Here is a 15,572-nt window from a genome sequence, read left to right as displayed (position 1 = left end):
TTTTCTCTTTCCCAGATCCGGAATCAAACATTGTATGCAACTCCACAAGTCTTACATCGGTGCCCCGGCCTCTGGGCCGCAGCACCTCGTCTGTTTGCAAGAACAAAACTCAACAAACCGAGTGCAAGGGTCACTTTATGCATCCTTTAGTGGTTTTTGTAAAAGCTGCTTTTTCTAATCTTCTGCCTCTCTTTGATTTTCCCCTCCCGTCCCCCTCCCACATAAATCGTGTAACACACATGACTGACACCGAGCAATAGTAAAGTTCTCTCTCTTTGGTCCTTGGAAAGCTCAGAATCTTCACTTTGCCAGCTGAGTGGTGCAAAGATCCCCCCACTTCGTGTTCTTTTGGGTTCTCCTTCTGTCGTCGTCGTCGTTGCCCGAGCCTAGATTTGCAGCGTGGTTGATGTTCGGGGGACTGTGAAAAGCACAGCGCTGGTTTTTCTTTAGACAGGCAGGTTTGTTCCCAGTTTTTTGGTTTTTTTTAGTCTGAGATGATCAATTATTCAATCTTCCGTCACGTATTCCGAGCAAAATTGGTGTCTTCCAGAATAGCTGTCGTGGTAGGTTCGAAATCTGCAGTGGAATTCTGAACTCATCCTTTCTTTTTGTTAGGAGTAAGAGGATATAAATGTGGGTAGCGCTTTTGTCGTAGGGAGGGCGAGGACTGGTCACCGGCGGGGGCCTTGGGCTGCTCTTCCAACTGGGAAAATGGATGGTGGCTGATGGAAAGGGACACGTGCCCTGGGAGCAGCTTGGGAAAATGAGGTGCTCCCTGTCAGCCACGTCCTGGGGCTGCGGGAGGGAGAAGGGGAGAGGTGGGGAAGGAGGCAAGGAGATGGCCCAGGGTTGGTCTGAAGAGCTTCTCCAGGTCCAAAGGTTGGTCTGAAGGGCTTCTTCAGATCCAAGGTTGGTCTGAAGAGCTCAGGATATGGTCTGAAGAGCTTTTCCAAATCCAAGGTTGGTCTGGAGAGCTCTGAGTTCAGGGGTTGGTCTGAAGAGCTTCTCTAGATCCAAGGTTGGCCTGAAGAGCTTCTCTGAGTACAGTGTTTGTTCTGAAGAGCTTGTCCAGGTCCAAGGTTGGTCTAAAGAGCTTGTCTAGATCCAGGAGTTGGTCTGAAGAGCTTCTCCAGAGCATGGTGGTGTGGGAAAAGGGCGTCTGGTTGATGGAGACGAGTCTTCAAGGCAGGGTGAGGGGAAGGTGGGTGGCTTCACCCTCCACCCGTGTCACTGGCAGGGCTGAGACCAAACTTGAGGGTTGAGGTGCCCCCACCCATTCCTTGGGCTCTGAGACTTCCAGGAGAAATGTCCATCCAAGCACAAACACCAGCACCGTGGAGAAGGGCCGGAAGGGGTGGGAATTCTGGCTGCTCTGCCAGGGGAGATGTGGGAGGAGAGGAAGCAATAGCAATAAACACGTCGCCTTCCTCCCGGGAAGCAAAGGTGGGAGCAGGGAAGGGATCCCCAGGTGACATGGGGCAGGGTGGGGGACGGTGGTCACACCAGGCTGTGGGCACCAGGGGGATTTTGGGGGGTTTGGCTCAGCCAGGGACACAAGGACACGAAGATGTCCCACCTTGGGGTGTCCCAGTAGAGCAATACATTGTCTCGAGAGCAGCAGAGGGAGTTTGTGTTTGCAGGCAACTTGTGGCCAGTTTATTTTTAAACCCTTCTCACTAAACCCAGTTTAGAAACGAGGCTTTGCTTATTTATTTCTCTTTTCCAAGGCGAAACACTTGGTTGGGTTTTGGTTTTTCCCTCAACGTGCCAAAAGTGTTCCCTGTTGGCAACTCTCCTGCTCCTTGGGCTTTGAGGCTGTCAAATCCAGAGCCTTTGGAGAGGTCAGGTTTGGAGCTGGGGATGGGAATCCCTCAGGGCACTGCCTGCCTTGGGTTTCTGACCCGTGTGTGGTGTTGTCAGTGTTGGGTGCTCCGCTTTGGTCGTGCCTGGATCACGTCTCCTGATGGACCTGAGGGCTCTGGAGGCTCACCTGTACCCTCCGTGGAGGTGTAGAGGTCAGGCTGGAGAGCTTTTTGGAAGAGAAGGTGACCTGTTCTTGTTGCTTTGGGTGGTGTCTCTCATCTTGGCTTCTGCTGCCACTGGGAGGAGCTCCTGGAGCTCCTTGAGTGTGAACCAGATGGGGAGGAAGAAGCTTAGGGATCCAGGAGGACTTTTCCGGCCACTGTTTGCTCTGTCGGGTTGGGTGTTGGCAGCAGCACCTCTGTGGGGGGTTGTTTGGTTGGTTCTGCTGGTTTTTAATGGAAGTGCTGCTGGATTTTTAATGGAAATCCAGAGCAAAGCTCTGGTTGACCTCCCCAAGCTCGAGGGGACATCCCTGTGGGCTGGGGAAAGTGCACCCTTGGGCTGCACTTCGGGAAGGAAAGGAGAAGGAGAAAAGGGTCCAACAAGCTTTGTGATCAGAGCCCAGGCTGTGCAGAGGACCCTTCCCAGCAGGCACCACCCTCCCACTATCCCAGACACCCTTCAGGACTTTAGGGACAACCCCTAAAATTTTGGTCCATGGCTGGGAAGGAGTTGTTGGGCTTTCTCCTGAAAGGAAAGAACACTAGAAGTGGGGAGGAAGCTCCAGGAGTTGAACACGGAGGGTCACCCAGTGTTCCCACTCAGATGGGCAGTTGGGTTTGAACCCCTTTGAGGAGATCAAGAGCAGCTCCTCACCCTGTTATTCCCAGGCAGAAATCCTCATTAACTCAGCCAAGTGTGGAGAGGGGAAATATTTGGCACCTCTTGGGCCAGAGGCTTCACTGAGGACCTTTGGTACCCAGGGCTGGGTTAGACTTGGGCCACCACGTGGCTCCAGGGCCACCACATGGCTCTGGGGCCACCACTTGGCTCTGGGGCCTCCACACAGTGCCAGGCTTGGGAAGCTCCTTCCCGAGGCGGCTCTGTGGGGCTGTGCTGGTGGGGAGACGCTCCTGCCCTTCCCTTGATCCCAAGTCCTCTCCTTGGGCTCCTCCTCTCCATGGCTTGAGGGAAGGTCCTGGGGAGGTCACAGCCTCCCTTGGGTGGGGACAGTGCTGGGGGGCCACCAGCTTCCCAAATATTTCAGCTTTGCTGATGTTGATTATGGAAAAGGGTTTTCCATCGCCCCGGGATTAGTGGGGAAGAGCAGGAGGGGTTAAACCATCCAGGGAAGTGTCTGAGATTAAAATTCCAGCTAAAGAGGAGGGAAAATAACTCCCAACCCGCTGTTCCCACCATTAACCCATCCCTGCCTTTATCTTGGCTTTAAAACACCAGCTCTAGTGTGAGATTTGGGGGGAAAAATAGGAATATCAGTCCTGGTGGTGACCCCTCCCCCCCTTGGAGCCCAAACCCTTCACGCCTCCAAGTGGCTGAGCCCTCCAGGCAAGGATTTGCTCCTGGATTTTATGGATAATGAATAACCCAGTTTTTGCAGTTCCTTGAAGTGTTAAAATTTAAGGGGTTTGCTTTAATGGTGGATGTTCAGAGGATCAGGTTTTCCCACAGCCACCGGAATATGGTCCTTTCCAGAGCCCCCTCCCACCCTGTTTGCCATGCCCTGCATTCCCCCAGGGAATTTGGGATGACGTGGTTCCCAGCTGGAGGGTGTGAAATCCGATCTTGCTTTTTTTAGGGGGGTGGAAAACCCACATTTGGGGCTTTATTTTTGATAGGAAAATCCAACCAGCCAACAAGAGCAATAAGAGCCACTGGATACCCATAAATCCAGGGGGGGTTTGGGGGAGTTTGGGCTTATTTTTTAATTGCCAATATTTTCAGGCCCTCCAACTGTCGTTCCCAAAACGTGGTGACCCTCTGCCCATCTTCCCTTGGCTTTGCCAGGAGCTCCTGAGGCAGGAGCAGCTTTCAGATATTCTCTGCTGTGTGCTGGCATTCCCATAGGGAAAAAAAGAAAAAAGAAATTAAACCCTTTTATAGAGCTTGGGAGGCTTGGAAAAGGCGTTTTTGTGGCATGTTGCACTCGTAGATTCTCCAGTAATTTGTGGGAATGTTGGCAAAGCAGGAATAGGAAAATCTGTGGTCTAAGGGCAGCAATTCCCATTTGGAAACGCTCAGTTGGGCTGTTTGTAGGGAATAATCTTGATGCAACAAGGCCATCTGCAGCCTCCCTGTGTCCTCCTGCAAGGGATGGAGCTGGGGAGTTTTCCTAGGGTTTGGGATAAGGGAAGGGATTTGTAGGGTCGGGATCCATCGGGAAGCATGGTGAGGGAGGGAAAATGAGGCAATGGGATCCAGGATCACATCCAAGCTCTCCCAATTCCCAGAGCACGGAGCAAACCCACGTGGGCTCCTCCCCCTCTTTTTATGTCATTCATTTTGTAATTAATTTTAAATCACGTTGACCTCCAGACCAGCTCGGTTTTAAATATTATTGGATCTTTTAAACAAAAATAAATACAAAAAAAAAATCTCCAAAAAAATACCAAAAGAAAAAGAATTTAAACCCAAGAGTAACCACGTCTTCCAAGCCTCCATGGTGTGGAGGGAATATGGCCTGGAGCTGCTGCCCTGGAGAGGCCCCCCCCCCCAAGTCTCAGTTTGTCCATCTGGAATTCGGGGTTGTTTTCCTGTTTGTTTTCTGTTCTGGTTTTGGTTCTGAAGATCAGGTTTTGTGATCTCCCTGACAGATCCCAGCCAAGAGTTTGTAACTGTCCGATGTTTCCTGTCAGATGTAGAACATTCGAGAACGATGAAAATGTTTCCAAAAAAAAAAAAGTCAATAATAAAAAAAAATAATAATAAAAAAAAAGAAAGAAATAAATAAAAGAAGCCCGACGGGGTTTGGTGGTCGGGGTGGTTTTTTTTTTGGCACAGGGAGGTGGTGGGGGAAGTGAATGGGGTGGGCCATGAACCCATTGCTGGGGCGATGGTGGATCTTGATGGTCTCCAGCCCAACCTTGGGTGGGTTGTCCCGATGATCCCAATGTGATCCTATAGAAACAGCTCCTGTGGGAAGTGAAGTGTATGGCCTTCATGGGAAGCGTCCCCACCGTGTTCTCCTGGGCTGATGGAGACTTCAGATAGAGGGTGGATGGAGGCAGGAGACCAGCTTTGCCCAGAGCAATCCATGCCCAGTGGGGTTGTTGGCGAGCTGGGAGTTATCCCGTGATCCAGTGACTGTCGTTATCCTGGCAGCTGGTGATGGAGGGAAATCAGGAGCGCGTGGTGGTCCTGGAGGGGCTTCAGCTCAACAGACCCAGGAGGTGACCATGGACGTCATCCAGTGGCTCCCAGTGGAGCTGTGCCGTGGCTCCCAGAGATCGTGTCCGTCAGGCTGCCACGCCGGACCTCGGCACGGGGAATCCTTCCCACCACCTGAGCAGGACCTTGGATTTGCTGTGCTGCCACTGGACACCTCGGTGGCAGGAGCAGAGGCTGAGCTGCACCTCCAGCTCCTCGTGGCTCTGAGTGGGACTGGCCTCACACAACGCCCCGTGTCCTCCAGGGGTCTGTGTGGGTGTCACTGCCCCCCCGAGGCCACCCCTGGGCCAGGAGCCACCTGTGGAGGACAAGGGATGGACCACGGGTGAGGGGGGCACATGTACAGAGCTCCACGTGCACGTGTGCGGGGGTGAACACGTGTGTGGGTGTGAACACACGGAATCCCAGGTTCACCGGGGCTGGAAAAGCCCTCTGGGATCACCAAGCCCCCCCTGTGCCTGATGCCCACCTTGTCCCCCAGCCCAGAGCACTGAGTGCCATGGTCAGGCCTTCCTTGGACACCTCCAGGGATGGGGACTCCACCACCTCCCTGGGCATCCCCTGCCAGTGCCTGACCACCCTTTCCAGGAAGAAATTCCTCCTGATGTCCAACCTGGCCCTCCCCTGGCGCAACTGGAGGCTGTTTCCTCTCCTGTCCCTTTTCCCTGGGAGCAGAGCCCGAACCCCCCCTGGCTCCCCCCTCCTGTCAGGAAGTTGCAGAGCCAGAAGGTCCCCCCTGAGCCTCCTTTTCTCCAGGCTGAGCCCCCCCAGCTCCCTCAGCTGCTCCTGCTGCTCCAGCCCCTTCCCAGTTCCATTCCCTTCCCTGGACACGCTCCAGTCCTTGTCTGAGGGTCCCAGAACTGCCCCCAGGGCTGGAGGTGCCCCATCAGTGCCAGCACAGGGACAGGCAGTGCCCTGGCCCTGCTGCCACACTGTGGGTCACACACATTGTGTACCACCCGGGCTCGTGTCCATCCACTGCCACCAGCACCCCCAGGGCCTTTCCCTGCTTCCAATCTCCTCTGTCCCAATCCTGCAGTGTTCCATGGGACTGTGTCCCACCCCCCTCCATGCCAGGCACACGTGGCCACCAGCACGGGCAGCAGGGAGGGAGAACAGGGCGGGAAGGGGGGGGGAACGTGTTCAGGGACACGTGAGCCCGAGCAGCTGCCCATGAGTCACCAGCAGCCCCCTGGCTGTGCCACCCCGTGTCACCTCGTGTCACCCCGCAGTGTGGGACACCCCCTCGCTCCTGCCTTGGTGTCCCCAGAGCGTGTGTGGGGGGGGGATGTGGAGGTCCCTGCACATACAGAAGTGGCCATACCCCCCTGCACAGCCTTCTGCCCGCATGTAGGGCACGACCACACATGCAAATATATGGTAATGTGCTGTTGCATACCTGCTTTTAGGGGGGTACAGAGCACGAAGGGGGGACAGGGGTGTATTAAGGGGGATGCGGGGGTGTATTAAGGGGGACACGGGGGTGTATTAAGGGGGACACGGGGGTGTATTAAGGGGGACACGGGGGTGTATTCAAGTCCCCGGCTGCTGCAGGACACCCCAGGGGCCACCAGCAGTGTGTCCCTGCAGCACCCCTGGGCATCAGCACCTACCCACCAGCCCCCCCCAACACACCTGAAACACAGGGGGGTGAAAATAAAGGGGTGATCAATTTTTAAAGTGTTTTTTTTAAGCCTCCCAGCTACTGGAAGAGGCCTGGGGGTGATGGGGCTGCTCCAGCCTCACCCCTCACCAGATGCCCCCATTAGGTTTCACAGCATATGCACCCCTCTCCAGCCTCCAGAAGTCCCAGTTTTCCCCTCCAAGGGCTCCCCCCGACTCTCCCTCCACACCTCATCCCTCACCTCGGGGGGGCCGTCGGTGCTTTTCAGCCACGGGGGTCTCATCCCGCTGCCGGGGAGGGGCCCCCGGAGGGGCTCAGCCCCCGCCTCGCTCCTGAGCTCCGGGATCCGGGACACGCGGAACCTGCCGGGGGCGGGGGGAGCGTCACATCAGCCTGTCCCACCCTGGGGAGGGGACACACCCTGCTGGAGGGGGTCTCTGCTCACCTGCCGATGGAGAGGATGGTCACCTCGCCGGGTTTGGGGACCTTGGTGGCCCCGGGGGGTGGCAGCACCTCCGGCCACTTCTGTGTGCAGCGGGCGCAGGGGGCCGGGCCCTGCACCGTGTGCGGGTGCTGCTGGTGGTGACAGGAGGGGGCAAACTGCGGCAGGAGGTGCAGCCTGGGGACAGGGGGGGGATGCCACCATCACCACGGGGTTGGTCCCACCACGGGGGGTCCTCAGCGCGGCCCCGAGGGGGGTCTTACTTATGCAGGGGGGCCCAGTTCGGTGGCATCAGCTGCTGCCTGCGATGCTCCTTCAGCAGCTCCTCCAGCGCCGCCGCGTTTTCTGGAGGCGGGAGACACCGAGGAAGGGGGGTCACGGGGGTCTGGCCCATGTCACCCCCTTTTCCCCCTCCAGGGACCCCCCCTGACCTTTCTTCTCAGTGATGAGCCGCACCAGCACCCCGATGGTGTCCTCGTTGGCGTCCTCCAGCTGGTAGATGGAGCTGGGACCTGCGGGCAGAATTTGGGGGGCGGGGACAGGACTCGGTGATGGGGGATAAAGCACCTCAAAAAAAGCAGGATGAAACGAGCAGGGTGCCCTGGGACAACGAGGACCAGGAGCCGCAGGGATGGGCTGAGGTGAGGTGGGTGTGGAAGGGCTGGATGTGGGGGGGCTGGATGTGGGGGGACTGGATGTGGGGGGGGCTGGATGTGGGGGGGGCTGGATGTGGGGGGGGCTGGATGTGGGGGGGGCTGGATGTGAGGGGGGCTGGATGTGAGGGGGGCTGGATGTGAGGGGGGCTGGATGTGGGATCACCGGACGGTGGCACGGCACAGCCGAGGCTCACCGGTGCCGCCGGGCTGGGGCTCCTTGCTGGCGGTGCAGTGGTACCCCTTCTTCTTCAGCAGGTTGCACACCAGGATTCCCAGCAATCCCATGGCACAGAAGACCGGGACGATGGTCAGCACGGCCGCCTGCGCCGCCGCCGCCTCCTCCTCTTCTTCTCCCCTCGGGGTCACCCGTGTCCCGTTGGTTCCCAGTGCCCGTCCCGGCGTTTCGGGGCTGCGGACCCGCCGCCGGCCTGGGGGGGGAGGCACCGGATCAGCCTCAGGGAGCGGCTTTCCTGGGATTCAATCCCATTTTCCCAGGAGCCCTGCTGCAGCTGGAGCCCAGGGAAGCAGAAGTCGTTCCCAGCTGCCACATCCCGGCAGGACATCACTGCTCATCCCAAGGGGGGCACATCCTGCGGCGTCCCAGGGGCGAACACAAACTCTGCCGTCCCCCCCGAACCCGGGGTGGCACCGGCAGCTCCAGCACCCACCTGGGCACCCCGGGGTGCTGCGGGGGGCAGCGGCGCAGGGCAGGCACCGGCCCCGGGGGTCCCTCTCCCCTTCGGGGCTGTAAAACCTGCGGGGCGGGAGGGCAGGAGGGTCAGGATCCGGCCGGGAGCGGGGTCGGGGGTTCCCGGTGTCCCGTCCCCGGGCTCACCCCGGCAGGCAGGCTCCGCACCGGCTGTCACTTCCCGCTGTCCCCGCGGCCACCAGGATCCTGTTCCCGGCCCGGCACCGGGTGTGAGCGGCACAGGGTGTGTCCCCCAGGGAGAAGGTGCCGGGGGGACAAGCTCGGCACGTCCCCCCTGGATCCTGCGGTGAGGGAGAGGGGGGTGAGCCATGGCTGGATCACGATCCATGTGGATGTGCCGCGGGGGGCACGGCTTACCCCGCTGGGCTCCTCCCCGGGAGGGCATCCCGGTGTCCTGTGCTCCCGGGAATTCCAGCTCTCGGCCCCCACGAGTCTGCTCAGCACCTGTGGGAGAAGCAAAGAGCTCAGCGCCGGCTGGTCCGGCTCTGCCGCTGCTCCAAGGCCTGTGCCAGTGGGAATGTGGCTCCAGGGGAGGAGGAGGGGTGATGAGGTGGAGATGAACCCATCATGGGCCACGTGGTGGAGGCAAAACTGTGCCCTGGACCATGGCAGATGCAAACCCTTCACTGGTGACATGATGGGGGCAAACCATCATCAATGATATGATGGTCACAAACCCATCACAAATGCCAACCCATCACATGATGGATGCAAATGTGGCCCCAGAGATGCCACTTTCCTTATCAGTCCCTGCCCTGGAAGAAGATTTGATGAAGAAGAGGATCAGAAAGAATGTGTGTGTGGGAAAATACCCCTCAATCCAAACTGAGCATCTCCCCAAGTGCTGCAAGTTTCCAGGTAGGAAGTGTTTTGGGATGCCCTGCTGTGGCTGTGGGGTGGTGTTTGAGCATCAAAGGTGCCAAAGGCAGAGAAGCACAAGGATGGGATGGGAATGGATGGACCAGGCCATACTCACCCCCAGGACAGTAACGAGCCACCAGCGCATCCCGCTCCTCTTCATCACCAGGGGACACCTGCCCAAGGGGGAGCACAGGGGGGGGGATCATCATCCAGGGAAAATCCCAGTGGAGAAGCAATTTGGGGGCCCTATTTCCCCCCACTAGGATGCTCTAAAGCATCTGCCTAAATATCCCTGCACCATCCCCCAAAAAAGCTTTATTGGAGGATTTATGGGGTGCCTGGCATCATCAGATCCCAACTCCATCCCAAACTGGAGAGGGACCAACCCCTGCAATGGAGTCACACCATCCATGCAAGGAGTAGATGACACTAAATAAAGTTAAAGGAAGGTTTTCCCTGCTCCGGAGGAAATCCTTGTGCACCTGCCACAAGGAAATGAAGTCACTAAAAAGGAAATAAATATATATTTAAACACAAACTGGAGTGGAACAAAAGGTGTTTCCCACAAGAAAATATAAAATTAAAATCTAAGCTGAGAGCACAGGGGATGGGGGGAAGGAAGGAAAAACACAACCAACAACCCAAACCCGGATCCAGGCTCCACATGGAAATCCTGCCGCCCGCATGGAAACTCCCCCGGTCGTCACGGTCCTTGGGAGCCTCGGTACAGCCTCTGCCTGACGAGTTTGTACTAATTAGTGACCTGAGATGCAGCTCATTAAACATGAGAGGGGGTACTGGGGGCGCTGAGCCAGGTATTTCTGGGATGTGGGTTGGGACAACCCAAAATGAGCATTCTCTGTGCTCCAGTTCCTCCCCCCATCAGATGCCAGCATGGAGCCAACCAGCCCACCTCTGGAATCCCCCCAGCATTTGGGATGTGCCCCTCAAGCATAGAGGGAGAAAAACTGTAAGCCATCACTAGTAAAACTCGAGTTCAAGCCTAATGTGAAGCATTTTAATCCTCTGGGGCTGTGGGGTTCAAGCACCTCGGGAACGATGCCACAGGCTGGCACATCCCAGGCTGCCGGAGCATCCCGGCTCCCCTGAGAATTCCAGATGCCCACAAAGGGATTTAAACCCCAGCAGAAAGAGGGCTGGCCCCAGGTAAAGCAGATCTGAGGCCAGGCTTAATCCAGGGATTAAGGACATCCCTTAGGTGACCAATAGGGATGTAGGAGGCACAAGGATCAAAGGGTGCCAGCTCCTGGTTGGCACTGGAGCTTTGCCGAGTCACGGCCACCCCAGGGCTCATCACCCGGTTTTGGAGGCCTCCAGGGGCCATCCCAGGTGGGGATGTGGGAGGCAGGATCATGGGATGCCCGGCTGCCCTGGTACAGCAGAGAGAAGCCCTGAAACTCCTAAATCCAACATAATTTGTCCCTCTAAAAACCATGGGAAACCAAAAAATAACCCCATCGGGGCCAGACCTGCTTTTTGGGGACCTCCAGCACCCCCACGCCCCACCTGGCTGGTGCATCGATGCAAAAGCAGCAGGAAAGGTGACTTGGTTTCAGAACCCTCCCCCAAAATCCCTCTGGGTCACAGAAGCCTTTTATTCCCATTCCTGCTTTAATAGAGCCTGTAATCCAAGGCTGCCCACTGGGATTCCTGGGTTTCCCTCCCTATGCGGGAACAGGGTTTCAGCCGATGGCTCCTGCAGATAAACGGAGCTAGAAAGGAGCAACTGTTCGGGAAAACTTCGGGGAGCAGCTCTTGGAGGCAGCGCGGGACAAGGAGGGGATTGTCCGGCAGATGGAGCGAAACTCGGCGCTGTCGCCTCCCCTGGGGCCCCCTCGGAGCTGTGGGAATAGCGGAACCGCCACAAATATCCAGCATTAAAATCCACTGATCCCAGAGGTAGCGCTGGGATCCCGCCAAACCCGGGCAGCGGCACGTTCCATCCCAATTTTGGGGTGCAGCCCCTCATCACAGCCCAATTTTGGGGTGCAGCCCCTCATTCCAGCCCAATTTTGGGGGGCAGCCCCTCATTCCAGCCAAATTTTTGGGGGGCAGCCTCTCACCCCAGCGCAGTTTCGGGGGGCAGCCCCTCACCGCAGCATCCCGGCTCCCGCAGGGCTTTTTGGCTGCAAGCCCTGGGATTTTCCAGCTCCCGGCAGCAAAAAAGACCCGCCACGATTCCCAATCCTTATCCCTCTTCCCAGGCAGCCACTGCCGAGTTTTCCTTAACCTACTTTTCCCCCTCTCCACCCTCTATTTTAACCTACTTCGGCGCTGCCGCAGCCGGAGCCTCCCGGCCCCGCCGGGGGGTCCCCACCGCCCCCACTCCAAGCTCCCCCCATGCCCTGCTTAGCGACAAACCCAAGGCAACACCCCTCCACCCTTTTTTACCGCAAATCGGGGGGTCCGGCACCCCAAAAACCAGCACCCCCCGCTCCGTCGCACAACGCAAAGCTGCAGCAGCCGCATTCCCAGATCGCTCCAAGGGGGAATTAACCCCGTTAAGGCGAAGGACCCCGAGCCCTCCGGCTCGGGACGAGCCCCCCCGGGCAGAGGGGGGTCCGTGGGCCGGGGGTGCCCCTTACCTGCCCCGCCGCGGAGCCCCCCGGGCTCCCCCCGGGGCCGCCCCGTTGGTCGCGCCTCCTCCTTATGAATGAACCGGGGGAGGGCGTGCTAATTACCACAGGACACGCCCCCTTTCCGTGACGTCACGCACAACACCCCGCCCCTTTGTCGTTCGCCACGCCCCCTATCCCAGCGCCGCGGCAGCGCCACCTCCCGGGAACTGCGGGAATTTGGGAATGTTGCGCTTTATCCCGCCCTCCTTGGGGTTTTGGGGGGAAAACGCGAGGAATCGGATCGGGGTGATTTTTGCCTTCCCAGAAGGGATTTTAAAAAAACAAAAATAAGGATTTTTTTTTTCCCGTCCCCTTATGGGGTTGGGGACACCCCGGTTCATCCCCGTGGTTGTCACCTCTCCCATGGGGACGACAGGGTGCTCTGCTCTGGGAGCACTGGGCTCGCCTGGATCTTGGGGTGAAAGCAGGAGAATCGGGGGAAAAAAGCAAGGAAATCGGCGGGGGGGAAAGCAGGGAAATAGGGAGGGGGGAAAAAGCAGAGAAATCGGGGGGGGAAAGGAGGGAAATCAGAGGGGGAAGCAGGGAAATTGGGGGGGGAATCAGGGAAATCGGGGGAAATAGCAGGGAAATCGAGGGGGGGAAGCAGGGAAATTGGGGGGGAAAAGCAGGGAAATCGGGGGGGGAAAGCAGGGAAATTGGGGGGAAAAAGCAGGGAAATTGGAGGGGGAAGCAGGGAAGTCGGGGGTAAAAAGCAGGGAAATTGGGGGTAAAAAGCAGGGAAATCGAGGGGGAAAAGCAATCCGTGGGTGCTGCACCCAACTTTCCTACAGCACATGGAATCTTGGCCTCACCCTCTTCCCTAGAGAACAGTTTTCCCACATTGGGGCCACCGCGGTTGCAGTTGAGCCTGGTGATCCCTCCACCTCCCTGTGCTCCCCAGGACCAGCTGTCCCCTGTTTGTCCAGCCAGGGAGTGGGACACATCCCAGTGCTCTGTGGCACAAGGGAGGGATCCCTCCCCCGACATCCCCCTTGGGGCTATCCAGGACGGAACAGCTGCACCCCACCAGTGGGAAGGGTTTCTTCATCCCACGTGGCACCAGTGGGTGGCATTCCCAGTGACGCCAGTGGGCGGAGGGAGCTCCTCACCCTGTTCCTGTCACCCCACCCCGAGGGAAGGACGAGACCACGCCGGGTTCACTCTGACACGGGTGACCTTTAATGACAAAGAGCCTCCACGTGACTGAAATCCCGTTCCAACCTTCCCAAAATATCCTTATCATCCCAATTTATAGCACACCCCCACCCCCCAGATGGCTCCATGGCATTCCCGTCACTCACTCACCCCGTTCATCCCTGCCACCGCCGTTGTCACCTCTCCCATGGGGACAACAGGGTGTCCCGGTCTGGGAGCACCGGTCTCACCTGGACCCTGAGGTGAAAGCAGGAAAATGGGGAGGAAAAAAGGGCAAATGGGGGAGGGTTTGTCCAGAAAGTCTCATTTTTAGGGTCCCCACACCCAGTGTAGGGCCACCCTCGGTGGGGAATGTGAAGATGCTTGTCCTCATCCAGGAGATGCAGCAGTGCCTTCGTCCCACTGCCCAGGCTGCGAAATCCCATCGGGAATCACAGAGAACAGGGGGGGAGGAACCCCCAATTTCCTTTTCCCTTCCCCTCCACCAGCTCCCCCCTCCACCAACACCCAAGATCCAGCTCCACCAGTGGGGTCCAGCTCTCCAGGAAGTTTGAATCCCTCAACTCTGGAGCAGAGGGACCCACAGCGATGTCAGGATGCACCAGCCCCCCCCACCCCCCCGACCGCCCCAAATAAATAAGGATGTTTCTATATATATAATATATATATATTTAAAACAAACAAACAAACAAACAGAGCTATCTGGGTGCTGGCGATGGAGCAGGCGGGGGAGCGGGAGGCCCGGGCCGGGGGGGACACGGCGCCCAGATTGTCCCTGGGGTGGTCCCGTGGCGTGGCCGGGGGTCCCGGGGGCCGGGGGTGGGGGGGTGACAGTGCCAGGCCCCCCCTCCCCGTGAAGCAGGCACACACAAAACCGGAGAGCAAGGCATGTTCCGGGCACATCCTCCAGCCGGGCCCCGGGGACGCTCCGTGATCCCAAGGACACGAACCCGCACCCCCCCACCCCCCCCGAATGTCCTGGATGCCCCCCAAGCGGTGAGTGTCCCCCCCCACCCCGAGTCCAGTGCAGTGGCCGGGGGGACGGCGGGGGGAGCGGGGCTCGTCCCCCCCAACCCCGAGCACACAGAGAGCAGCCGGGTTGGAGATGAGAGGTGCCGGGGCGGGGGGGCGCTGGGGACGGGGGCCGGGACCCCCCTCTCTGCACGCAGGGGGGGCAGCGCTCCCCTTCCTGGGCGGGGCGGCCCGGGGGGGTCGTGGCTGTTCACGCTCTCCACAGGAGGAGGTGGTTGGTGCTGTCGTCCCGCCCCACGGTCTCGCTGCTGCTGGTCAGGCGGAAATCCTCGTAGCCGTCCCCGCCGCTGATCACCAACATCTTGGGCTTGGCCAGGCCCAGGGCGGGGCCGCGGGGCCGGGCCGGGTCTCGTTTCTCTGCCTCGCTCGGCTTCTCGGCCCCTGCCAAGTGCAGAACCCCCGGGGTCCTGTCAGGTGTCCCCAGGCGGCTCCCCCAGTCCCCAGCAGTGTCACGGTAGCAGCATCCCGGCAGCTGCATCCCAGCTGCATCCCAAAATCATCCCAGCAGCATCCCAACATCATCTTGGCAGCTGCATCCCAGCAGCTGCATCAGCAGCTGCATCCCAGCAGCATCCCAACATCATCCCAGCAGCATCCTGGCAGCTTCATCCCAGGAGCATCCCAGCAGCTGCATCCCAACATCCTCCCAGCAACAGTGTCCCAGCAGCATCTCACCAGTGTCATTCCACTGTCATTCCACCAGCATCATCCCAGCATCATCCCACCAACATCATCCCAGAGTCATCATCCAGCAACATCATCCCAGAGTTATCATCCCAACATCACCCCACCAATATCATCCCTGCATCATCCCACCAACATCATCCCAGAGTCATCATCCAGCAACATCATCCCAGAGTTATCATCCCAACATCACCCCACCAATATCATCCCTGCATCATCCCAGCAACATCATCCCAGGGTTATCATCCCAGCATCATCCCACCAACATCCTCCCAGAGTCACCATCCCAGCATCATCCCAGCAACATCCTCCCAGAGTCATCATCCCAGCATCATCCCAGCATCATCATCCCTCCAACAACTAGATGACCTTCAAGGTCCCCTTCCAACCCAAACCATTCTACTACTCAATGATTCCAGCATCCTCCCACCAGCACTTTCCCAGGCACCACATCTCGGCCCCCAAAAACTCCTCACACCTGCAATAGCCCCTCCCACCCCAAATTAGCTCCCCCAGCCCATGTTTGCCTCTCCCTTCAAAATCACTCTCCGAAATCCCATCT

General features: G+C 58.3%; 3 protein-coding genes across 8 annotated transcripts in view; 1 reads left to right on the top strand and 2 right to left on the bottom strand.

The window, feature by feature from the left end:
* Positions 1-289, top strand: part of FAM168A (family with sequence similarity 168 member A) — a 35,439-nt gene extending 35,150 nt beyond the window's left edge. Inside the window, exon 7 of the mRNA XM_027714361.2 lies at positions 16-289. The gene's annotated coding sequence lies outside the window, so the exon portion shown is untranslated. The remainder of the gene's footprint in view (positions 1-15) is intronic.
* A 4,072-nt stretch (positions 290-4,361) lies between these two features.
* On the bottom strand, positions 4,362-12,159 carry RELT (RELT TNF receptor). Of its 6 annotated transcripts, none has more exons than XM_027714316.2 (11): positions 12,107-12,159; positions 9,616-9,673; positions 8,997-9,083; positions 8,766-8,920; positions 8,599-8,684; positions 8,125-8,358; positions 7,706-7,786; positions 7,538-7,619; positions 7,278-7,451; positions 7,074-7,194; positions 4,362-5,506 (listed from the first exon to the last, which is right to left on the bottom strand). In XM_027714316.2, exons 2-11 carry the CDS (start codon positions 9,658-9,660, stop codon positions 5,468-5,470), a joined length of 1,104 nt encoding a protein of 367 aa, XP_027570117.1. In that variant the 5' UTR covers positions 9,661-9,673; positions 12,107-12,159; the 3' UTR covers positions 4,362-5,467. The 6 variants fall into 6 exon arrangements, with proteins under 6 accessions (XP_027570117.1, XP_027570139.1, XP_039244702.1 ...); XM_027714338.2 differs by lacking the exon at positions 12,107-12,159 and adding an exon at positions 11,913-11,975; XM_039388768.1 differs by lacking the exon at positions 12,107-12,159 and adding an exon at positions 10,142-10,170.
* Positions 12,160-13,939: 1,780 nt separating this feature from the next.
* ARHGEF17 (Rho guanine nucleotide exchange factor 17) overlaps positions 13,940-15,572 on the bottom strand; it is a 32,222-nt gene continuing 30,589 nt past the window's right edge. The window contains exon 21 of the mRNA XM_027714426.2: positions 13,940-14,707. Coding sequence (XP_027570227.1) covers positions 14,517-14,707 — 191 coding nt within the window. The 3' untranslated portion in view covers positions 13,940-14,516. The remainder of the gene's footprint in view (positions 14,708-15,572) is intronic.

Source organism: Pipra filicauda, unplaced genomic scaffold (assembly GCF_003945595.2).
Source record: "Pipra filicauda isolate LSUMZ 115617 unplaced genomic scaffold, ASM394559v2 scaffold686_size154363_pilon, whole genome shotgun sequence".
Lineage (NCBI taxonomy): Eukaryota > Metazoa > Chordata > Aves > Passeriformes > Pipridae > Pipra > Pipra filicauda.
Note: the sequence above shows the minus strand (reverse complement) of the source record. Positions and strands in the feature narration are given on the sequence as shown.

What these genes read in the sequence shown, in the direction of transcription:
- RELT (XM_027714316.2), bottom strand. Translation starts at nt 9,660, where the DNA reads ATGAAGAGGAGCGGGATGCGCTGGTGGCTCGTTACTGTCCTGGGG. An exon ending in CCGGGGAGGAGCCCAGCGGG is followed by an intron (nt 8,921 to 8,996) that starts GTAAGCCGTGCC and finishes CCCTCACCGCAG; the next exon opens with GATCCAGGGGGGACGTGCCG. An exon ending in GCACCGACGGCCCCCCCGAG is followed by an intron (nt 5,507 to 7,073) that starts GTGAGGGATGAG and finishes TGTCCTCCACAG; the next exon opens with GTGGCTCCTGGCCCAGGGGT.